Source organism: Corapipo altera, unplaced genomic scaffold (genome assembly GCF_003945725.1).
Source record: "Corapipo altera isolate COAL_440 unplaced genomic scaffold, ASM394572v1 55, whole genome shotgun sequence".
Taxonomy (NCBI): domain Eukaryota; kingdom Metazoa; phylum Chordata; class Aves; order Passeriformes; family Pipridae; genus Corapipo; species Corapipo altera.
Window position 1 is genome coordinate 7892042 of NW_020884882.1, and position 24743 is coordinate 7916784.

Here is a 24743-nt window from a genome sequence, read left to right on the forward strand (position 1 = left end):
CATTACTGTAATCCCAAAGCAGAAACTGATCACAGTGTATTTTCAGATGTGTAATCTGCAGGTTGTCTCTCAAAAAAAATCAGTGGTTCAGTAGTAATGTGAGTTGTGTCTGTTCTGACAACCAGCAGGTCCTGGCCATGCTGGTGCCTTTCCCCACCTGCATCGCTCACCGTCTGACTCCTCTGTCCAGTGCCTCCTCCTTCCCCTACTCCTCTTTTTTTTGCATGTTATGAAGGATTACATTTCAATGCCAGTATTTTTTTAAAGGATATGGGTTATTTGAGATGTAGGCTGTACGTGTGAAGATCTGATTTCTGCAGCCCAGGGGATGGCCCAAGCCGAGTTGGCTGTGAAAACTCTCCACTTATGGCTGGTCTTTTGGTATTTTCAGCTGTGCACCAAGGACTGGTCAGTCATAGGGGGTGGCAGAAGGGCTTGGGTTAGCACAGGGTATTTCACCTAAGGAAATTTGAGCAAGGGACACTCACAGATTCTGCTGCAGAAGGAGAGGCACCCTTGAGGTGCTCCTGGCGGCACAGGTGAGCAGATACTTGAGAAGCACAGCGCCCATGCACACTCCCTTGTTGTGTTTTGTCCATATTTTACCAGCATCAGTTTGACAATCGGTAACTCCATCCTCTGTTAACGTGGGTTTGTACCAGTGTACGTGAGAGCAGATTCTGTGCCTGGCCCAGTCTGGATCCTTTCTCCTCTTGCTTTCAGATCAGGCTCTTGCAGTGTGGTTGTGCTCAGCCTGGCACACTGTAAATAGCAGACTTGACTGCTGCTTTCTGTTTATCCATATTAAGTTCATCAGATGAAGCCAGAGCTTCCTGGGGCCATCTGAAGCTTCCTGGAGGGGGTACTCTCACAGGCAGATGTGGCTCCTGGAAGGCAGACGTGTGTCTCTGGGAGGCAAACATATGCCTCAGACTTGCATCACTCCTTTTGGACTCTCTGGTTGTAAGAGCATTTTTTTACAATATATTTCCTTGGGGTAATCTGATGGACTTAGATCTCGGATACCATCCACACTAAGTGATACAGTAAAAATAACCTATTATTCTCTGGTTCTGACCTGGGCGGTGACAACATATTGTTTCAGCATCTCTGTCAGACTATTTCCTTCAAGAGCCATTTTAACCTCACCCAGTGGGACATAACTAAAGGAAATGAAACTCCAACCCCATTAAGGAAAAAGACAATGCCTTTCACTAAACAAACTTGATTTTCTTGGCTTTTCTTCACCAAGGAGAATCGCCTGTACCCCCCACCCTTGCAGCCTTTGTAGACAGTTCCTGTAATTGGGAATGGCTGGGTGGACACCAATGGTTGGCAGCAAAGGGGGATAAATCCGACATCCCTTGAACGTGACATGGGCTGGGACCGCAGTCCCAGGTGGCCGCTTAGCGACAGTCCCTGTGGTACTGGTGGACGGTACGTGCCTGCCAGCCACAACTGCCGGCCCTCAAAACACAATTGGGATTTTAGCAAGTCTAAACACAGTAAACTGGGCTGTTACTAATTTTGTGCAGGCATTGGATATTGTACTGTGCCCCACTATTGAGAGCTGGTGACTTCCACCATAGTTGTGGTGGTCCATCTCCTGGCACCCGTAAGGTGAAACAGCCACCCCAGAAAGCAACCGTAACCTTGAGGGTTTGTGCTCTTGGGCTAAGGGAAAGATCATGATCCATCTTCACACTCCAGCTAAGGTGAAACTGATTGCTCACTTAATGGGGATTTTCAAGCACAACCATTAATTTGGGGTATCTTGAGACAAATTACAAATCCCTTTTTTTAAATGTAGTTCCACTCAGTTACAAAGAAGGAGTCTGGAAAGGCAGCATTTCACTCTTTGTGTGCAGGTAATTGGGACAAACCACAGGGCAATCACTTTGTCCCAGGGAGAGTCAGGGTTTACAGAATGCAATCGACTGGTCAGCCTTGCAGACTCTGGGTAGAACTAACACCTGGGTCAAAGTAAATCTGCAGGGAAGAGGATTAGAGCTGGCAGAAAAATAAAGAACTCTGTGTCACAAGATAAAAGTAGATTGCAAAAAACTGCAATCCTGAAGAGTTTTTAATCTTTGAGGTGGCTAATGCTGTAGGTCCCCTTAGGTTTTTTTGACATAAGGGGAGCCTGTGTTCCCAGTGTTCTCTTTCGGAGTATTTCCAGTATCAGTCCCCATGGGGAGCAGTTAAGCTCTTATTTCAATCCTAATCCCACAGAGATCTATGAATCTATATGTCTCTGTGCCCTGTTAAGCAGGTTTAGGGCTGTCCCAGCAGTTCACCAAGAAGTTGTCTGTAAAACAAGAGTATACACTAAACACTAGGTGTGTGACACTCTCTCTTTTACACACTTTCTTCTCCTGTTGATGAGTGTTTCAACAACCCCCATGAAGAACAGCTTCCATGAGATGGTCCGAATGCCCTCCATTCCTCAGCTCAGAATAGCCTGTTGCCTGATGGTTATGACATGCAAGATGAAACATAGGGATTCAAACAGCACAAATAGCAAAAGGAAGTGGAATTGTGCTTTCTCCATGCCTGGTAGCTGTTACAGTGAGAGCAGGACATCAGCCACCTTGTAGGTACCTCTTTGAAGAAAAGCAGTTGCATACCCTTTTTTTTTCCTCCCTCAAGAGATGACTCCAGGGGATTATGCAGGGTGGTGCCTGTGTGGGGCTTGGAGTGAGATGCAGATGTCTTGGGGAGGTTAAGGCTGCTGTGAATCCCTCTCAGAGCCACCTGCATTAATCTCCATTCATGATACTACAACTCAAGTTAGCTATTGTGAATTAAGTCCCAAAAGCAACTAAAGGCTGTTATAGACCTGGCCCTACCATTTTTATTCAGTTACTGCACTACTTTATCTCATACCATGTCTTTAACAGTGACCAACAGGAGATATTTTAGAGGAGTATGTGTCCTGCCCTCATCACCCTGCAGTGGGTAGTGATGGTCCATCTCCCTGGGATTCACTTTCTCCTCCTGTGAGCTCTCTCTGCTGTTGACCACGAGGTATTGCAATGCTCGTGTCACCTCTGTGCACTCACCAGTGGCCTTGTTTAAAAACCAGTAGAAAGTCATAATGATTAACATTGTGGAGATTAAAGTCCCTTTATAGATCATGGCCTGATAGGCAATTTGCCTCCTTTGCAAAGGCCACCAATATGCCAGTGGGGCGAGTATCGAGCTGCCGTGGGTTGTGACAGTGTAGCCTTCTGAAACTTTCCGTGGTGGATGGAAAGATTTACAAGCACCATGATGCATATCTATCTCAGAATCATGTCTGGATTAAAAACTTCCTGCAGAGCTAATGTCAGCTCAAGCTTCAGGTCACCGCCACAAGCTAAATCAGGTTAGAGATCAAAACCAGCACGCAGGTACGAGGGACCTTGCAGCTATCAAACAGGATAATCTGTAGCACAATTTTTTTATGACTGTTCACTCCTAATGACATGTACAAGCAGGGAATGGTTGTGGTCTGGAATAAACTTGCTGGTTTGCTTGGTTCTGGTGAAAATTTCAGTATAAAACACTATGCAAAAGTAACTGGTCAGATCCAGATAATGTCACTTGAGTTATGTGGGGAATGAATTGGCCTCATATGCCTGAGATCTGAGTTAACATAAAAGCTACAAGTTATTCCTAAATTGTTTTCATGAGAAAATCCTGCGTAAAAGGGCACTTGTTAGAATAATTCTTTCTGTTATTTTGATCATAAATTACATATATAAATTATAAATCCAGCTATGATTTGGTATGACTCATGCCACTGACTTTTTAATTAACTAAGGAGCCATCATCCTTGGCAAACTATTCAGTTGCATAGGTGTGTGTAACCCAGTAATTGAATATAAAGGCTTGTTTTTGTCCCTTTATTGATGTCAAGGGAAAACAGTGCAGTTATGAAAGTGGAATAAACTGAAAAGATTCCTTCAGTTCCTGCAGGATTATTAGAACAAATGACTTTCCATTCCAGTTTTTATGAATGTATAGTTTTCTGAAAGCTTTATAATACTTCAGGGAATGGAAATGGCAGGCAATAAATGATACAGGACTGCTTGGGTTATTGGGAAATAGAAGAATGGGTTTTATCTGGAAAGGTGAGATTTACTGTTCTGCAGTATTTTATGTAAATGTTTGAGAAGGAATCAGATGCAGTGATTTGTGCCTTACTTTGGTCATGGAAGTAGCATGAGACACTTGCTCAGTAATTCTTTGTGCTGATGCTTCCACAGTAGACAGTGTTGGGACACCTTTTCCCTGCAGCAGCAAGTGGCGTCAAAGCTTTGCTGTCCTCTGTGCTTCATTGGCAGCAAAGAGGTGACCCCAGAGTTCAGGGGTCTCTCCTGGTCAGTGAAGGCATCAGATGTATTTTCCTACATCAGCTTAATAAACAGCACTGGGGTTTTTTTTAATGAGTTTGTCTAAACAGTTCTCACAGTGTTAAGAGAGCTCTGCTGGAAAAGACTGTTTAATAAACCACCACCCCCCCTTTTTTTTTTCTTCTTTTTCTGTGTAGAAAGCAGAAATATGGCAACAAAGGAAAAGCTTCAGTGCTTGAAAGATTTCCACAAGGACATCCTCAAACCTTCCCCCGGCAAGAGCCCGGGGACACGGCCTGAGGATGAGGCAGAAGGGAAGCCACCCCAGCGGGAGAAGTGGGCGAGCAAGATTGACTTCCTGCTGTCTGTGGCAGGTGGATTTATTGGTTTAGGCAATGTCTGGCGGTTTCCGTATCTCTGCTACAAAAATGGCGGAGGTGAGTATTTATTTCCTTCTCAGGAATCAATCTGTCTGCCTTGTGCTTACTGTTTTTCAGTGCCTTCATCCAGTTTTTAGTAAGAATATTCATACACCTGGTTTCTGCCTTCCTCACCAGTCTTCAGGAGAGATTGTTTTATTACTTGATAGTTTTTATTAAAACTTCATTAGGGAAAAACAACAGCAATTTAAAATGTTGTACTAATGAACCTTTTCTGCTACAATTGAGTCTGAGTTTTAACCAAAAGATAGGCTATCAATTCAGACCAGGGGATTTCAGAATAAGAACATTCTGAGCCACGTGAAACTGTTTGGTGCCTAACAATCTGCCATTGTTATTGCAGATTTTCACTTTAAAGAGGTAAGAAAATGCCCTTCCCAACATATACCCATTCTTTTTGCAGAGAATATGAGCAAAAATACCCCAGAATAAAATTATTGTATAATGATATTAAAGTATCAAGTATGTTTCTTTGTTTATATATGCCTGCTCCCACTTTTTAGATGACCTTGTGTAAGTTCACTCACTTCATCTCAACTTTGTGCTATTGTATTTTCTCAACAGGTGCATTTCTTATACCTTATTTCATTTTCCTGTTTGGGGGAGGTCTTCCTGTGTTTTTCCTGGAGGTGGTGCTAGGACAGTATACCTCTGAAGGTGGAATTACATGCTGGGAAAAGATCTGCCCTATTTTCACTGGTTAGTACATCTCGTTGTGCTTTGCTGCTTAAAGAACCTCTGTAGACCGTATGTAACTACACCATTCCCCTCATGTCCATTAATTCAGCTATTTGCTCTTGTAATTTAGGGTATGATATTGGTTCCTGGAAAGGTAGAAGTCAGAGAGTCTGAAGGACAAAGTGAGATATTGATTTTGACGCTATCATGTTGTTAACTGGCAGAACTGCCAGTTAGCAAGAAAGAAATTGCATATTATGCCTTTTAAAGGCAATTGCACATTTTGTTTACAGGTGTCAGAGAAAGTGTTGCCTTGGAAAGCTGGATGGCATTAATGAAACCGTCTTTGAAATGTTATTTTGATCTGGAAATCAAAATCCCCCTGCCATATGAAAGCTGATCATTGACATCATCACTGTGCTACTGATACAGCCAAAACCTGGACAGCACTTTTGGAAAAGGACTTTAGTCATAACTGAGCAGCTCCTGGCAAACAGGAGTGTTGTTACCGAAGGGCCTTTGCCTGACTCACCACTCATGGGAACAATACAGAGGCTGCTCTGGAAGTAAACTAGAATGAAAAATGAAAGACAGATTAGAAAAATGAGCAAGGATGCCTATCTTATGTGCAGATTGCCCTTTGCAGTCGGACAGCACAGGCAGAATCCTTTGGAGTAACTACACTAAACATGTGGCACTGTTCAAATCCCATTTGGAAAGAGTGGGCACTGGTGTGTCTCTAGTTCTGCCACTGTTGCTGTTCCAGGCATCTCTCTCCCCTTATTTCACCCCAGGCAGAAGTGGAGGTTTTCTCTAGGGCTCACACTCCCACCTAGTAGTCAGAACACTGCTGAAGCTGATGTAATTGTGCTTCTTTAGCTTAATTTTATTCCTCCTCCTCCCACTGTTATGAAGCCTTTTTTTTTTTTTTAAGAGGAAGGAATGTTCCTTATTTAAATAGCAATCTCCCAGGCATCCATAAAGAGAAAGTGTAGCTAATGTGACTAGCTATATATCCTGAAGGAAATGCAAATCTACAGAATAAATAGCACTTGCTTTGCTTGTTTCCACCTGGCATAAAAATAATCTCTGGTGGTAAAGACTCCTGCTACCACAAGGTTTTAAACTGTAAACTAGGAGGCAGGTATCCCAAGTGCTGAAATAGCTGTCAGAATGATGTGAAAGGGAACCTCATAGGTTCTTGTAAGAGGCTGCTCTAAGTTTTTTAAGGAAATCCTTTTTTTTTTTACCTCTAAGTGGCAAACTTTGTAAGCAGAGATTGATCCAGTTAAGAGCCACAAATACAATGCTTCCTTTACACAAGTGAAATTGGGGCAGAAACAACGGCTTTCCCATTGATTCCTTCAATATTTTCCTTGTTAACTCATTCAAGGACTGTCTTTGTTTTGGGGGGGGGGGTTTGCACACAGACTGAGCCCAGCCTACCCAGTAGGTAACTGAGTGGTGCAGGGGCTGCCCAGCTGAGCTGCTGCCAAGGAAGCTGTTTGGGGGACAGTGTGACAAGAATAAGGTTGCCCACGTAGGTACCTAAGTGAGATGTTGTAAATCCCAGATGAGCAAAGCATGATGCCTTGAATTCCTTCTACTAGAACTTGAAATAGCTGGTTTAGTGTTACATTGGGTAGACATCCTGCAGACCTCCCTTCAGTGTCAGCAAAACATGGCCAGAAACTCATCCCTGAGTAACAGAGATGGTGCCGGGTCAGTGCTTACATGTGATTGAGTTGAGTTTCCATCAGGAGTATGGTAGAGCAGGATACAAGTCTGTGATGCAGTGGGAATAGCAGCAGCTCCACAAGATCACAGGGTTCCTTGGGAAGAAGCAGCTGTCCACGTCTGCATGTTTTTCTTTTCTCTCTCCGTCTTGCCAGGAATTGGTTATGCTTCCATAGTGATTGTGTCCCTTCTGAACGTGTATTACATTGTGATCCTGGCCTGGGGACTCTACTACCTGTTCCAGTCCTTCCAGAGCGTCCTGCCATGGGCCCACTGCCACCAGAAGTGGAACACACCGACCTGTGTGGAAGACACTCTCAGGAAGAACAAAACACTTTGGATATCACTGAATGCCACTAACTTCACCTCTCCTGTCACAGAGTTTTGGGAGTAAGTACCCCCCTCTTTGTGGTGTCTTTGGCGAGCTTTGGTGGCATGCCAGGGCCTGAGATTTTATGGAAGCCTAATGGGGAGTGTTAGATAGGAAAATTGCTCTGAATTTAAGTCTGGGAGTGGTGGAGGGAGGTGTTCGATGTGTAACTGTCTTCATCCTAGAGCATACAGGGAGCCCTAAAAGCTCAGTGCAGCTTCTGGTTTGGAAGAAAACTTGTTTCCTCCTTGGCTGGGATTCTCTGAGTGCAGCAGGAGAACAGAAATAAGTCATTGCAGATGCCCTGATAGCAGAAGTTACTATGGAAACAGTGACAAATCATCACCTTTGTGGTTGCCTCTTCCCCAACTGTTAGCATTTGCAGTACACTTTGTGAAACTATAACACTTCTCAGTCTGATAATACAACAGGGTTTTAAGCTCAGTAATAAATCTGACAGAGGTGGTGAACGTTGTTTGTCCTGTACTGCAGGTTTCTCAGGTCATCTTCATTACATCGTTTTTCTCTGCAGTCTCTGAGGAGACTGGTTTGCCAGATGCCTGAATTTCATCAGTCCTAAGCTTCTTATTCTCATTTCTCTTTTATTTTTCAAGTTTTAAATCATATTGCATAACGTGATCTCTGAACAGGCACGACCTCAAATGTCTGTGTGTTTACATAAGTGTCAAAACATAGCAGCAGAGGAAGACACCTGTAGGGAAACTTAAATCCAAAGGATCTACAAATACCTTAGCAATAATTTTTTTTGGGGAGGGAGGGGGCTTAAGTTACTTAAGAGTAGAATTAGTTTCTGGCCCAGCTTGGCTTTTTCAGCATGTTTAAAGTCCAGTTTTGTCCCTGATCAACTTGTACCTACTTCTCTATTTTTAAAAATAAGCATTAGCCAAAGCCCCAGCAGGAATGGTGTTCATGCTGAAGATATTTGGCATGCATTAGGTTTAGAAAAAATAGTCTTATGAACTGTGCTAAAATTTGTAACACAAGAGTCAAAATACAAAGGGCAGATTGGATCTTGGATCAGCAGTTTGTCAAAAGGCACTGGTGGCTGGTGTGAGGGATGGGGTTCAGGCTGTAAGAGCAGTCATTTTTATTGTGAGAACTGTGTTTCCATGTTAAGGGACAGTTTTTTTCCCAGGTGACTTCCTCACTTGTAAATATGGAGAAAGTTGGAAAATGTTTGGTAAATGGTACCTGTGGGTATTTTAGGGGAACTTAGAGGCAAGTTGCAGTAGAAGAGGAAGCAACTCCTACTCTGTTGGACTCTCCCACAATGTCTTTGGGGGACTGAAGACCTTGAATCCAAATGACTGGCTGGCTTGGTAGGATGTTCCAAGGTCTCCTCAAGGCCTCCAGGGGAAGCAGAGATCCACAGCATTGCCCCTGAAATAGTTGCTCCCCCAGGACATCCAAAGCACTGCATTCATCATCAGTTTTGTGCAGTAATTTTGCCGACGGGTTCTCTTGTACCTGGGGGCAGCTGCGAGCTTGGCAGCCTCCTGAAGTGGCCACAGGATTGTCCTGCTACTTTGAAAGTTCCTTTTCGTGGAATGCACAGATTTGCAGGCTGAGTTGTCTCTCTGGGGCCCCATGTTCACTTCGGGAGACTGAAGATACCATAGCAGAAAGGAATAGGGCTGGGAGTGGGGAAGGGGATTGTAAAAAAAAGAGTGAGGGCTCCAGAGGAACACCAGAACTCTCCATGGGTAACAACACAGCGGGTATGCAATGAAGGGTGTTATGGCAAGGCAGCCTATCCATGGGCTGGGGAAACCATGTCCCCACATGGGAGCATGTTGGAGCTGGAGCTTTTAGTTAACTTTCCTCTAAGAGAAAGTCTTGTTAGAGAGGTTGTTTTTGGAAAACTCCTCTGCAAGCTGAACAAAATCCTCCTGTACACAGCCTGATGTAGTCAGGTTGGCGGTGCCTGACTTTGATTTGGATGACGAATCCTTGATGCTCACAGCACTTCCCTTTCCTCCATCGTGCCCTCACTGTATCTGTAGCACAGCTGGAGCAAAGGTTGCTCAGCGATTCGTGCTCTCTTTGCACTTTGCAGCCACTTTAACTTGTATCCTCAAATAACAATTTTAAACATCGTGAACTGAACTCTTCCCTGGAGTCACACTAGGGAGGAGTTTGGCTCCATAATCCTGCTAGTACAGACATACTGCCCATAACTCACTGTTTCATCATGGGCAAAACTGTCCTTAACAGAGTGAGCTGCCTTCAGCAGTCATGGCACTTGGAGAAGTATTAAAAATAGCTGTTCTCTCTGCATAAATAACTGTTGGTGTCTTAAAGTAAGGGCAGAGATCACGCAGCGCTGTTGTAATCGAAGTAGCATAGCTTTTACATGGTGTAAGAATTTAATATCCCCATTTTTTTCCCAGCCATGCTACTATTCTTTATAGTTCTGAAATTAAAAATAATTTTAAGAACTTTCAGCTTGCCATCATAGACAATGCTGGCTACCAGCCAGCTACCCACATCGAAAGGACAGGTAAATAATTAGTCTTTAACTGAAGATATCCATCTGCTTTGTGGCACAATTAATTTCAGTTTAATTCAGGGGTTTGTGAGTATTTGGTTTCTGAAACCTAATGCCATTTTTATTGTGGGACATTTATATAGTGTCCTCATCAGTATTGCTTTGTAAAACTAATGCTGCCAGGATGTAATTGACCACATTGATGCATTAACCTCTTCATGTTGTGAACTTCTCAACCTGGCTGGATGTATCGTACAACCTGACATTTCAGTTCGTTCAAATTAATGTTCTGTGCAAATCACATGCTTGCTTGAGCAGCAATAAAAGGGGGTTAAGCAAATCAGGCTTTATATTAGGAGACTTACCTCTTGGTATCACATGCTTCAGGTTTATTTCTGAAGATTTTATTTTAAAGTCCAAAACCTTAAGGGCTTACACACATATTAATACATAAGGGATAAGTGTAATGGGGTAATTATAGTTGAACAAAACCTCTGATTGTCTGGTGCTGGCCAAGTGTTTATAAATATTTGGTAATCAGCAGACTTTATTCGTCCAAATCCCAAGAAAGCCCATCACATGCTAACAGCATGTAATCTTAAAAGGAGCAACACAAAAAACTAAACAAAATCTAGAGCAGCTGTCTCTGCCTTTGAGGGCAAACTTGAGAGTTTTAAAAGTTGTTTCATATTCTCCTTTTAATAGTCTTCTCTACAACTACTTCAGGGTTAATTATTCTTGTCCATCCAATGTGAAAGAGTGCTTCACCTTTCATGGTTCGAAAGGTCCTGTCTGCATTCACTTGATTAATGAGCTGAAATATCCTTCAAGGGTTGCATAACTCTCTTCATTTTGTTTTTGTTTATATTCTAGAGCCAGTTACAGCTCCTGTTACGTTTCCATATTGCACACCAGTAGAGCATATTAGTGTATGGACAAGGGTCAAGAGCTCATGTTTACAACAAACTCAGCCCCAGCCTGTTGTCCCATTGATTACATATGAGTGACAGTTAATGACAGCATCAGGACTATAAATTAGAATTAGTAACAACTCTGTGCACAAATGGTGTGAAGGCAGTTGAGTGGGCTTGGCTGAATCTCAGCAGCAGTGGGTTATATAACAAAACGGAAGAGGTATCAGCCCAGCCCAACTCGTGCTCCTTCCTGAGCTTGAATTTACAGGGTATCACAAAACCAGGTTGAGTTCTCCTTCTGCGAAAATACATTGTCTTAGAACTCATGGAACACTTTTAATGCTGAGGCTCCTCTGGTAATTCCGAGCGAATTCCTTGGGGTAGTTGGTCTTTGTGAGATAGGATTACCCTGGACAGAGAAAGCCAGCACATCACTTAGGGTGCTTGCTGCCTCACCATAGAAAAGTTAGATATCTGGCTCTCAGTAACCCACTGGGGTGCCCTCCAAAAAATCTTGAAAGAATTGCTGGAGCAAAGTCTAGGAGAGAATGACCACTTGCTTTTAGTTCCCTAATAAAAAGCAAAGAAGTCTTAGCTGAATGCATTAGTAGGGCTCCCTATTACAAAAGGCATTTGCAGTTAATTATTCGCAGTTTCCTGAGAGCCAACTCTATAGGTTGCCTTTTTAATATGAACTGCCACTTCAATTGGAAAATTGCCATTTATTTTTAAAAAGGCCACAGAAGATTGCAGCTGAACTTTGTCATCTTATAAATGTATTTTCTTCTTTTGTATACGCACAGCGGGTTTTTCCTTTGTTTCTTTAGGTTCAGGTGAAGCAGGACTGCAACTTTATGCCAAATATTCATTACCAAGGGGTTTCTCATAACTGTTGAATAGCTGTGCTGATTAGGGCAGACTTACCCTGTCTGGTGCCATTAGTCCTTTTCCATAACAAAATACACATACGTTCAGAGAGAATAATGCATTTGGTGTGAGAACACAGTCACAGGTAATCCAAGTGAGTTTGGCAAACAGAGATGCAAAAACAGATGGGTGAGGGTTTGAGTCCCATTAAACTGGTTGATCCAGGGCTTTTCCAAAAACTAATTTCAAATTTTCCATTGGCGAATTCATTTACTATTATTTCCATGGTAATAGCAAAAAAAAAAAAATTAATTCAGGGGAAAACCAAACCACAGTGGTTTGTCTTGTACTGGATCCACACGCAAAGCTGTGCACGCCACACGTGTGGGCCTGACCCTGGTGCAGCACCTGGACTGTTCTGGGCTCTGCTCTCCGTGACTATGGTGAAGGAAAGTGCCTGATTTTTTTAGCTGCCTGAAAATAAAACTAAATTAACAATTTCTTAGGTAGCAAGTTCACTTCTGTAGTCTTGGGGCAAAGCGTTTTTCTTGTAATTGAGGTCAAACTACTCCTTGACTGAAAAACACCTTGCAGAAATTCTTCAGAGTTTGGAAGGTTCATTTGCAAAGGAGTTTTAGCTCAATGAACAGTAAGACAGTTTGTTCTTTCTTATGTATTTGACAAACGAAGCAAGTGTTAGTACAACAATGTCTGTTCAGTGTGTGAGAACAAGTTTAAAAAAACAGTTTTAAATCACTATTTAATGAAAAACCATGGCAATTTCCAGAAGAGAGAAACCTAACTGGATATTCCCCCTCAGGACCAGAATATTTTGATGGTTGGATGTTGTTCCCTTAAGACACAGCTTAGGAATTTCTTTTTATTTAAGCTAAGTGACGGAATAAAGTTTCACAAATATTTAGTGGTAGCTAAACAAGACCCCATGTTGTGGGTGCTGAGGGCAGGTCGTGGTGCCTGGGCAGTGTTTGTGTGGGGGGGCCCCAAGGGGAGAATAGGTAATGGCTCCAGCCTTCACCCTGCAAAGCTGCGGGGCGTGAGTGTTCCCTTCTTCCTGTCCTCCTCATGGCAGCCTTGCTAATGAACTGAAAAGGAGGAGAAACATGAGGCTACAGGCCAGCTGCAAGTGTCCATGATGGAGACATGGTGTGCTGCTGCTGGGTGGCTTAAGGGCCAGGGTGTGTTGCGACACACATGGGTGAGGTGGTCTTGGACCATCAAGGAAGCAAATACTTTCTTATCCCATATTGAGGTGGTCAAAGGCTGCTAAAAAGAGTTTAAATTTTAAAACATTGTGGAATATATTGAACAAAAGAGTCCCACAGGCATAGGGGAGATGTAGGATTGCAAAGCACAGCTTTTCTCACATAAGCCACACTGACTTAGCAAGCAGTGTTCCAAGGTCAGAGATCTGCCTGTGCATCGGCTGCCCTGCACACCCTCCTGTGCTCTCAGCCAGCACAACCAGAGTCTGCATCAGCTGAGCTCCTGCATCTCTCTCTTGTTTTGTTTCCTTTCAGGCGCAATGTACTGAGCTTGTCCTCAGGAATTGAAGATATTGGTATTATCAAGTGGGATCTAGCACTGTGTCTCCTCCTCGTCTGGGTGATATGTTTCTTCTGCATTTGGAAAGGAGTCAAATCCACTGGGAAAGTAAGTGCTCTTTTACCCTTTCTATAATCATTGCAGTTAGCAGATGTTAGGAATACTAAGTAATGCTGTTCTTGAAGATATTCACCATTTCCTGGAAAAATATGTATTTTTGCACTGAATAAGAGGGAAATTCAGATTCAACTTTCAATCTGAAAGTCATTACTAGTGCCCAAAATGCCTGTGAGTCAAGTAGCCATTACTGGAATGGCATCAAGAGGCAGATACAAATGTGGTTTGAGTACCACTTTGCCTCTCACAGGACAAGTGTCCCACTGATGCATGCCATGAGCATAGAAGGTCTTAGGCTTGTGGTGGAGGCTGCTTGGCCTGTCTGTGTTCTCACACCAGTCAAGTTCATTCTCAGTGCAGGGAGAGGGATGTTAACATAGCTGTGGTGGGGGTGTTCTAAGTCAGTGGAAGCTGTTGGATGCATGACATTTTTGAAATGCCACTCGCTTATGGAAGAGCTGTGTGTGGACGCAGAAGACTAAACTTAGGTACTCCTTCAGAAGCACCATCATTAACAGAGATCCTGGATAGCTTGTGGCTTTAGTCCCATTGCGTGCTCTTCAGAATCATGTCTTCCTTAAAGGATAACAGTTACCTCATTCCTGAACCTCATCCCGCTCCAGTTGAAGAAACAAATTGCAGCAGACCTTGGCCAGTCACTTAGCATGAAGCATGATGTTATTGCCCCTTGCGTTCAGTAGTGGTTTTATACCTATTTTCGTGAGTAAGGCTTTTGAAGCCTTTGTGTTTGTGTGATTCTTAGCTTTCAAACCTGTTGCTTAAGGCAGTGTTCAGATAAGTCTGACAGAGGGAGAGGGATCTCAAGATACCAAGTTCCCTCATGTTTCTTCTCAGCTAGGTGGAAGGGAGTTGACCCCATTAGTGCCCTTCCTGAGAAAAAGGACACAGTGTGAATTTATCTTTTACCAGTTCCTAGAGAAGTCAGTAGGATAAATTGCAAGTGCCCCAACTGCAAAAAGAGCCTCGTTTAAGAGTTTTAGCTTGTTGCGTACTGCAAAATCAACCAGGAGACAAAACTCCCCCCATTGGAAACCAGATCTTATCACTTCCACTGTTAATTAAACTTCTTGCTTTACTGTAGTACCTGTCTTGCTTTCCGTGATTTTTATCCTGAAGCCTCCTTAAAAGGCTAGTGCCTTACCCTGGATTCCTGCCACCTTTGCCCCAAAAAACAGCTTCCACACCTCTAAAGCACACGTTGGAAAAAACGGTTACTTCTCTGTTCCCTCTGATTGATGTGAACCCATGAGGTGACTGTGTAAGTTTTATAGTAAAGGTGAATGCAGTAAATGTCCCACAGCAGCCAAGTGGAAGCACACATTTCTTTAGCACCTTTGGCAAGCCTGGTGTCTGCTCAGTAAAGGTTACAGTAGCACAGAGAGACATCCCACGCTCCCTATGGTACACTATTTCCAGTCCCTGTGAGGATAACAGGTTGAAAAAAGGTCTGTTAAAATCAGTTATATAAAAATCTGTGTTCTCTGGAAATCCTGCAAAATGATCTCTTTTCTAAAACAAGGCAGTTGGTAGGAATTCACTCCCCACTCTCCGTGGCGTCTGAGCTCGTGCGAGTGTGGAGCCAAAACCCAACAAAACCATTGGAAAGTCTCTAGTTGACTCCATTAACTTTGGGGTCAAACAAAAGTAAACTGTAAATTCTAATGGAGGACTTGAATTATTTGAGAAGTCGAGTTTACTTTAGTAGATGGTTGTTTATAGCACTTCCCTGCTTTCCAGCGTGTTAATGGCTCTTTGGAGAGCAGGGCAGGGGGAAAGATGTAGTTTTTAAATCTTGTAGTAGAGGATTGGACAAGTAAACATGAAATCACGGTGAAAAATAATAGTTGTGCTTATGCTTTGGATAAAGTGCTTGATCTTAAAAATTCCTGCGGCATTGCGAGAGAATCTCTACCCATAATGCAAAGACCTCTCCGTGAGTGTTGTTTACTCAGTTCCTGAAAATATGTCAAGGCATATATTTTTGGAAGAAAACTTGGACTTTTCATAGGCCTGATTTATGTTAGAAAAAATCAGAAAGTGCAGAAATCCCTTTTTATCTTCTGTTTTTGGTGAAACTAGGCTAATGTGTAATGCATATCATTTGTCAGTGGAAAATATACAGAAAATTCAGGGATAGAATTAAAAAGGACATGTATGAAAAGATTTCCTTTCATTCTATGAAATCAGTCCAGCTCTGTGAATTATTATGGCAATGCAGGCTTTGAGTTCCCCTTGTTATTCTCAGAGGACACACTTAAGAAGAAAAATGGAACATCTCGGGAGCTTTGCAGTAGTTAAGCAAATTCTGGAAAACAAAAATGCATTCTAACTCGTGGCAGCAAACTGTAATTACCTGGGGGAATCATCTTGACTCCAAGAAAAATGTCCTTTCTTGGACAGTAGTGATTCCTGACTATAACACAGTGGTTATATAAAAAATGAGAGAAAGCACTGATGAGCAAAGAAAGCAAAATGTTAGAGGTCAAAAAGTGTGGGTCTAAAGATAGAACTGTCCAAATGCAAGCTCAATTAACCCTCGTGCTGGAGATGAAAGCAAAGGGCTCTTTCATCAAATAAATGAGGAGATAACAAGAAGAGAAGAAGTAGGCTGTTATTCAAAGAGAGTGGGAATAGAGGTTAAAGATAATGAAGACATATTCTCAAACTGGATGAATAGAGCCTTAGTTTCCAATAATGATGTTGCTGAATAGGCAGCAAGGGCAAGATGAAGTTATGGGACTGGAAATTACTGCTGTTGAGGCTGATGCCAACCTGAAGGGCCTCTTGTGTTCAAGATGATGGGAAGGGAGACATGGGAGCATGGACTAAATTACCTTAATCTCTGGTGAAGTTGCCAGTAGGAGCAGTAGTGGGGCCACACAGCAAGGTCAGAGGTAGCAGCAGAGCTTGCGAAACAGATTACGATTTGTAAGTTTTAAAGTTCCAATAAAGAATGAGGTAATGTTTCAGGCACTCTCAGTGAGGAAACCACTTCCCTGGCAGAGGTGCACTTGTCATGTGAGGAGGACAAACAGGGCAAAGGCAGAATTTGAACAAAAGTCATGAGTTGTATAAAATCCTGCTTGTCCTCTGCCTGAGTGACATGATCACTGTCTGGGGGGCTCTGGAGTTATTCATGCGTTGTCTTTAGGCCTAAGGCAGTAAAGTGGTAAAAAACATTAAAAGTATATACAGAAACTCAGGTTGGGTCCTTTTTAGATATGAGGGGGCTTTGAATTTTCCTCATTAGAGCTCTCTTGGTTTTGGAGGTGTAGCTTTGGCTGCCCCAGGCTAAACATACTTTCGGGGTTTTTTTCTTTTTTTTTATTTCCAGGTAGTGTACATCACTGCCACGTTCCCATTCATCATGCTCCTTGTTCTACTCATCCGTGGCGTGACCCTGCCTGGAGCTGCAGAAGGCATCAAGTTTTATCTTTACCCTGATATCTCACGGTTAGCTGACCCACAGGTACAGAACCAGGAGCAGAGAGCGGGACAATTTCCTGTGAAAAGGGGGATGGTGGAGGGTGATGGTGGTGATGTAATGGCAATAGACTTTTTTCCATGGTCTTTAGAGGTCCAAATATAGCATGAACACTAATGCTGGGTTATATTTTCCAGAGATCTGCTTGAGAAGGTCACTGTTAAATGTGTTAATGCATCTTTCCATGTGTATGTATGTGTGTGTATGCGTGTGTATTTTTTTTGTGTCAAAGGACTCTGAGGCTGTAGACTCTGTCCCGTTATACAATCTCAGCTTTCTTGTTGGTAAGGTAAGGGAGATGCATTTTTTTTAATGAGGATAGCCTTTAGTTTCAAAGGAGAGACACATGAACTTCACAGATGGAACAACAAGCGACAACTGTGAGTACCAGTGTCACTTACCTCCCACTGCTCAATTGGAGGAGATTGGGAGAGAGGTGGATGGAATTATAGAAGAATGAAAACACATGGAAAGGTGAAGAAAATGCTTTCTGAGGCACAGGAACTACCATTTGCTTACCCCTTGCTAGTGGGAGCCAGGCTTACTCTTACTGTATAGATAGAAATTCCTGTCTGTGCTGACTGAGTGCAAGTGTGGGACCCTTGAGCAGACCAGCATCGTTTCAGCCAGTAGAGAAAATGAAAAAAAAAAAGCAATACCCCCCTCCAAAAAACCAAAAACAAGGGATCTTTGAAAATAACAAAATGTTGGTCGCAGTGATAGGAAATAACATCTGTCTTTGCTATTTCTTTCTGTTGAGTAATTGGTAAAAATAGAACTCCGGTGATAGTTAAATAACTGAAGTAGAAAAAGTGTAATGAAAAGAAACACTGTGAAAATTAGGTGCATTCTCTAGTCTTACCCTCTTTTACAAGACACCCTTTTCACAGGAGACGTTGTATTTTAGGAATTAATCTTCTTTTATGGGACTCTATCACTTTTATGATCTACTGTTAGCCCTAACCAGAGTATTAGCTGATAATGGAGAAGAGATTGATGTAAGCTGACAGGCCCCCGCCCACAGTCTAGCAAAAACATCACTCCAAGGAGACACTAGTCAGCAAGGTGCTGGAAAGCAGTGGTGGGAGGGAGAAGGTAATGGTCCTCAGTCTTCACTCTCACTTACTCAGACTCCTGGGTGGTTTCTACTGGTGTTTGCAGATTTGTATTATCAGAAAGAAGAGAACAGATGGGATTCAGAGGATACATTTTGATAGTTCTCTGTGTATTTACTAGCCAAGAAGTTCATAGTGTATGGTTATTTCACTCTGTATATGGTTTTTTTAATGTAATCGGGACAAAGAATCATGGGACCAAGATCAGATATGTATCTTATAAAGTACATTGTGTTTTGCTTGTTTTCCCCCCACCCCTATGGCTTTTTATCTTGCATTTGAACAGGTACAAAAACAACCAGAAAGCTAGAAAAATAAACAAACCAAATACACAAACCTGTTTCTCAAGCTTTTCACATCCTCAGTTTAAGGAATCTGCCAGCCTACTCTTAACTGAAATGAGTTACAACAGAAATGAGCAATGTTATAAATACTTCTGCATTTCCTATTGCACTGAAACACGTTTATTGTTGCGCCAACAGGAAGGATCAGCTGAATGACTAAGAAACTAGAAATACTGAGCATCTCTGGGGAGGGGAAACAGGAACTGTTGTAGAGATTGATTATGTTCTTTTGGGCTCTGATGCTAACAATTTTCTTTTCCCTGTGAAAGCCAAACTTGCAAATGTGATGTTCTCTTTCCCTGTCTCCCTGATCCTGTAGCTTTCACCCTCAGTGGAAGCAATTATTTTGTTGATATTGCTTAGTTTGAACTGTGTATTTGCATAGAGTGTTGCAATGCAATGATGCTGGTAATAACAGTATCTCCATCTTTCCCTTTAGGTCTGGATAGATGCAGGGACACAAATCTTCTTCTCATATGCAATCTGCTTAGGAGCAATGACTTCCCTGGGGAGCTACAACAAGTACAAATACAACTGCTATAGGCAAGTTTCCATCTAAGGGGGTTTAGTGTTTTAGCTAAATGATGTAAATAAAGTAGGGACAATGGGTTAATTTTTTTTTTAATTAACTTGCTCCATGACATATGTGTGACTTAGGGACTGTTTGCTGCTGGGATGCCTGAACAGTGGTACCAGTTTTGTGTCTGGCTTCGCAATTTTTTCCGTCCTGGGCTTCATGGCACAAGAGCAAGGGGTGAACATTGCTGATGTGGCAGAGTCAGGTACGATGGTGTTGGTGGCAGTGGTGGTGGGCACTGCCGCCTAGCGTGTGAGCAAAGTTCTGCAGACTCAATCAGCTAACATCTAAGCAATAAAATAGAACAAGATTTCCCATAATCTCCAGAAAAAATAAGCACGTTGTTGATTTGGGCTTCCATCTAGAGCAGTGAGGGTTAGCTGGGGTTATACTGTTTACTCTGTCTTGATTAACAGGGCAGTGAACACATTTCCTAGAGTGTGCTAACCCATGTGAGTTGAGATCAGAGTTAACTACACCATTATGTAGGGTCCAGAATGTCATTGACTCAAGAGTTTGTTCCATCCTTCTTTTCAGACTACTTTTATTTTCATTCCAATGCAAATTGCCAGTGCTTATGTATTTTTCATAGCTTAGTTTTGCTTACTTGCAGCACTAGAGTAGAATTAGTACCTTGGCCTTTTGAAGGGTCATACAGACATGTATTCCCAAGTCTCACTGAAAGGCAAGAGAAATTGGAGAATTCCATCTCTAGGGTTTTGTGGACCATTTCATCCACAGGAACTTCAGCTGTTGCAATCCTGCATTTGTCCTCTGTAGTTTCAGGGTGAGGTTGACAGAACTGTGAGAAACTGGATGTACACTTAGGTTCCTCCCTTATTTCAGAAGGGTTCTTCCCATTAACATTCAGCTATGCACTGCAGATGAAGAATGTATTTCAAACAAAACAGATGACATTTTTTCCTCTGTCCATTTCTTGTCCATGAAGGCAGGTGTAACCGTGTGTTTTCACGTAGAACAGACAGATTAGATGGGAATTACCATGGAAAAATAATGAATCAGGCCTTGACAGCCATGAGGCTTAAAGCTAATCAGATTCAAGTAATAACAATATCACCTGAGTGCACTTTTGACATTTCTTTCTGATTTTTTTTGAGCACTTTTAATTCACATGCATAGTATTTGAAAGCTTTCCTCTGCAAACATGCTATTAAAATGAAAAAGTCAATATATCTTTTAATCACATGGCTCTGGGAGTTAAGTCTTTTAGAAAAATACTTCACAAGGGCTAATAAAAAACTAATGACATTGATGGCACCGCTGGATTCTTGGGTGACTGCAATTGGCAGACCTCTTGCAAGTGCAATTAGTTAACAGTCTTGGCCTTAATGCTTATTTTGATTGGAGGTTGATTGCTTTGTTTGGAAACAGGAAGCAAGGGAATAATCCTGTTGAATGAATCATAAATATCCCCATTATTTTTTTATTTGTATGTAGGTGGATCATTTCCAAGAGTAGTATTTTTAAGTATTTGCACATTAGGTTTTTGTCTGGTCAATATTTATTCTAGTTTTTATTATTAAATCTCTGATACTGGCAACACTTGACATTTTTAGAATTAAACAATTCTATAGTAACACTGGATTGCTAAAAAACACTTAAACACAAATTAACTAACAGAGTGTTTACATAGCATTTTTTCAACAGCTCAAAAAGCATTTTTTTAAAGGAGGGATTTTATACAACAGGGGCACTGATTAGCTTCCAAATTTGGCTTCTGATTTCTTGCAGAGCTACTGAAGACACTTGGTCCCCCTGGGATGAGTGTCCCTGGACCCACATGGGGCTGTGAGGGAAGCTCTTGTTGCTGCTGCTGCCTCGGTGCTGCTTCTTATCACAGAGGCATCCAGCAGGCACTTGAACCTGTCTTTTCTGGCCTTGTCTTTTTTTGGTTTCTTATGATGCAAGGTCAGAACTGCTCCCCTGGGTCAGGAAAAAGGTGAGCAGAGGCACTGCCACTTGGCTGTAGCACTCGAGGGAGGATGGTGTCCACAGACCTCCTTCTCCCCCCAGGGAGTTAAATCCCTCCTGCCCTATCCATGGCACCACTTGTTTCCTTGTTTGCCGTCCTGCAAGCCACGGGAACATCAACAAATTTGCTGACAGCAGAATCTCATGGCCACATTTTTTACCGCTGCCAAGTTCAGCCTTGGTGCCATGTGCCAGGGACACACTTGTCAGCCAGGTCTGGCTCCTGCTGAAAGCACTGGTCACTGCTGGCCTTCACTGGCTTTAGTGGATTTACACAACAGTTAACTTAGACTCCTCTGGCTTCTCCATGAAAACAGATTTTTAATGAATAGCTTTTTTCTTTTTTTTTTCTGAAATTATTTTAAAGGGAGAAAGGAAAGCAGTGGAGGCTCAACAAAATCATAGTGAGTCCTGTCTAATCTGTGCAGCCTCTCTTTGGCTGGGAGAAATACTCTACTACCCATGCAATTTGTAGCAGGCTTAAACCAGCACAAGATTTGCTTTTTTTTTTCTTTTTAAATTCCATTTGCGAACAAATTCAGATTAAACAGGTCTGACTATAGTGCCTTGGTTTTCCTGATGCCTGCCCGGTCTCTGCCTCTGCAGCTCTCCAGCCATGCCACAGCACTCCATGGCAAGGGGCCAGAGTGTGGGCTGGGATCGTGGCAGTCCTCACCAGCTTTTAATAGCAGCCACAAGTGCTTCACTTTTGCAAAACACCCTCCCAAAGAACAGAGTTTCAAATTAAATACAATTTTTAGATTATTTATGTTTCAGTTGAAGGGTTGCCAGGAACATTTTCTTTCACATGGACTTTTCTTTTTATACTTCAACACTTAGTTTCAAAGGAAAATCAAAACTAGCACAGGGCTTAGGGCACTTCGTATTAGTTGGTATCACAGTGCAAGAACAGTTTCACTGGCCAAAGCATACAGAATTGAGCAAGTTTTGAGGAGAGCAGTTTTACATCTGTCTCATCAATTGCACAGATCAGCTGCAAATACCATCTGGTAGCAGTTCTCCCTCAGGGAAGATCTGCTGTATCCACTGAGTTAAGGGGGAAAAAAGCAAAGCCTCCCAAAATTTGAGACATTCACCAATTTTTTGATATCTTATGTCATATAAAATCTTAGTTGTGTTTCATTTTAAATAAAATTAGTTGTTTGATTGTTGGCTAATTTGTATTTATTTCTGTTCAAATATTTTCAGTGACTTAAAGTTTTCTTTAGTTCGAAAAAAAAGTCATCTTTTTTTACCTCTTTCTTTTACTTCTTTTTCTGTCTTTCTTGTTGGAAAGGAAAAGTGGGAGTTAGGAAGAGCAGTGTTAGCAATTTTATTTTTTTTTTACAGATCAGAGATAAGATTTTTTTGGCCCTGCAATGCAGCAGTTCAAAAAAAAAATCCCTTTTCCATTGAAAATGACATGAGTACACTTGATAACTGGCATTTTCCAGGATTTTGAAGGCTCCTTAGAGTAAACAAGCAGACAAGCCAGGCATTCCTGCGTTTAATCTGAATTTAAATCTGCCCTCAGAATTTTTTGTCAGCCTCACCAAATTTCTCCGTCCCCTCTGAGAGCCTGCTGCAAATGCCAGGATGCCAGTGTTCCTGTCTCCCACTTGTGGAGGGCTCTCTCCTTCTTCACAAAAGCTCCCATAAGCAATAGCACCTGACTCCAGGTGGGAGTGCCTCTGGAGATGAGCGTGCGAGAGCTCCGTGTGTGGGTGTGAGTGAGATCCTGTCTGGTGCAGAGCGCAGACCAGACCCAGGCTAGAGAGGAGCCCTCGCACACAATGCTTTGTTTTCCAGAGCAGAGAAGCCCAGCACTTAGTCCCAGCCTCGCTGGTGCTCCAAGACTGCTAGAATCCATCCTGCAGCTGGGGCTGGTGTTGGTCATACTCAGTGTCACGGTGGCAGGACCGTGTAGGCTGGCTGGATAGGGGCAGATGATGTGACAGCATGGGGAAGCAATTTTATACAGAGTGATTTTACACCCCAGCAGTTCCCAACAGCAGGAACCATTTTTTCAGGAGCCCCAGTTGATATAATTAGGAGTAGCCTAATCAGTGCAGCAGTGAGGGTTTGCAGAAGCAAAGGAGCAAACTCCTGGGGTGCAAACCCTGCTTTAGAAAAGCCATGCTGGGTTTGGAGGTTGCATACAGAGAGTAGGCAGTGGTTGCATTAGTGAAGATCCCGGGGAATGTTCACAGCAGTCCCCTTCCCTGCATGCAAAAGAGTTTCATCACCATCATCTTCATCATGACCATGTGGGCTAGCAATGGGATTCTACCATTCCCCTGGATCACCCCTTCTCCCCCCTGCCCCCAACACTGTCCTGTGTCCGTGCAGGGCAGATGTAGGACACCTCCATTATTGGCATGTTTGAGACAGATGTTAAAACTGGTGATCTGTTAGCAATGGCCTCGGGGGTTTGCCTGTGGTTTCTGCTGTAGTCATGCGTGCTTCGATTTCAGATAAAACAGCCAAACTGTTTCACTTCTGGTATTTCCAGCTGCGTTTGGATTTATCTGAACGGAACCAGGCATTCCTGAATGTGAGGGTGGCTACCTTTACCAAAGAGCTGGTACTTACTATTTCTCTTCCCTTCCCTTTCCCCTTCCCTATTTTCTCTTTCTCTAGGTCCAGGCCTGGCCTTCATTGCCTATCCAAAAGCTGTGTCCATGATGCCACTGCCCACCTTTTGGGCAATCCTTTTTTTTATTATGCTTCTGTTGCTTGGACTGGATAGCCAGGTTAGTATGATGGGTAAGGGATATGTGGCTTATTGTATTGTCACTGCTGACTGAGAAAAGCTGAGTTAAGGCATGAATTAAGAGGAATTTGTTTGTATTGGTTTTTAGTGAGGGGCTGCACTTGATGAATCTGTGGATGTCGATTCGTAATATGGTGTTGCTCAGTAAGTGTTTCTCATCAGGAGTTAGCAGAGTCCACAAGACTAGGCCAGTACTCCCTAACCTAAATTTCAGTCCCCATCTGGCAACAAAATACCACTGTTTTGGTTGCAGTGCAGTATTTTCTTCTTTTGAAGAAAAGCTTAATCATTTTAAAACATGCAAGTCTATAGCAGTCAGTTCCACAGAGTACTTTGTGCCGTTGCAATTACCTGCAGTGTTTATACATCATCATTAAAGCACCTTAAGAATTAATAACCACTAGAAAGACAGGATTTGATAGTTGCCAAGTGCCAAAAAAGTGAAGCTGTCATGAGATACAAAAAGCACAAAATGTTTTGTACAGGGTGGCTTCATGAGCAGCCAGAGAACAAAGCCACAGCCTTTTTCGGTGGCCTTGGGCTTGGAGGTGCTGAGGAATGTGGGATCCTGCTGACTTTCACGTCACCGGCGTGTATTTAGTACCTCCAAACAGGCCAGAAAGCATCTCATATTCCAGCTGTACTAATTTTAAAGCACACACTGCTATTAATCAGTGAGCATGAAAAAATCAAAATGTTCAGTCCAAGAAGTTAGGTTATTTTTCCCAGTGGTTGCTTGTAGGAATGTTGGACTAAGTACTGCCAAGGAACCTGTAAATCATCTCTAGATAGTCCACTTACAAGGAAACATGGGTGACCAGGGATTATGCAGTAACTGCATGTTCAAAATTCAAACTTTTCTAGACTCAAATGGAAAGTCATTAACATTTTTTTAAAAAAAACGT

The 24743-nt window shown here is 42.5% G+C and overlaps 1 protein-coding gene across 10 annotated transcripts in view; it reads left to right on the top strand.

Moving 5' to 3' along the window:
• SLC6A6 (solute carrier family 6 member 6) overlaps positions 1-24743 on the top strand; it is an 87249-nt gene that overhangs the window by 55651 nt on the left and 6855 nt on the right. For all 10 annotated transcript variants that reach the window (XM_027640534.1, XM_027640532.1, XM_027640529.1 and 7 more), the window contains 8 exons: positions 4535-4774; positions 5342-5476; positions 7348-7582; positions 13391-13523; positions 16888-17022; positions 18936-19039; positions 19154-19278; positions 23706-23818. In XM_027640534.1, the coding sequence (XP_027496335.1) occupies positions 4546-4774; positions 5342-5476; positions 7348-7582; positions 13391-13523; positions 16888-17022; positions 18936-19039; positions 19154-19278; positions 23706-23818 (1209 nt within the window). In that variant the 5' untranslated portion in view covers positions 4535-4545. The remainder of the gene's footprint in view (positions 1-4534; positions 4775-5341; positions 5477-7347; positions 7583-13390; positions 13524-16887; positions 17023-18935; positions 19040-19153; positions 19279-23705; positions 23819-24743) is intronic.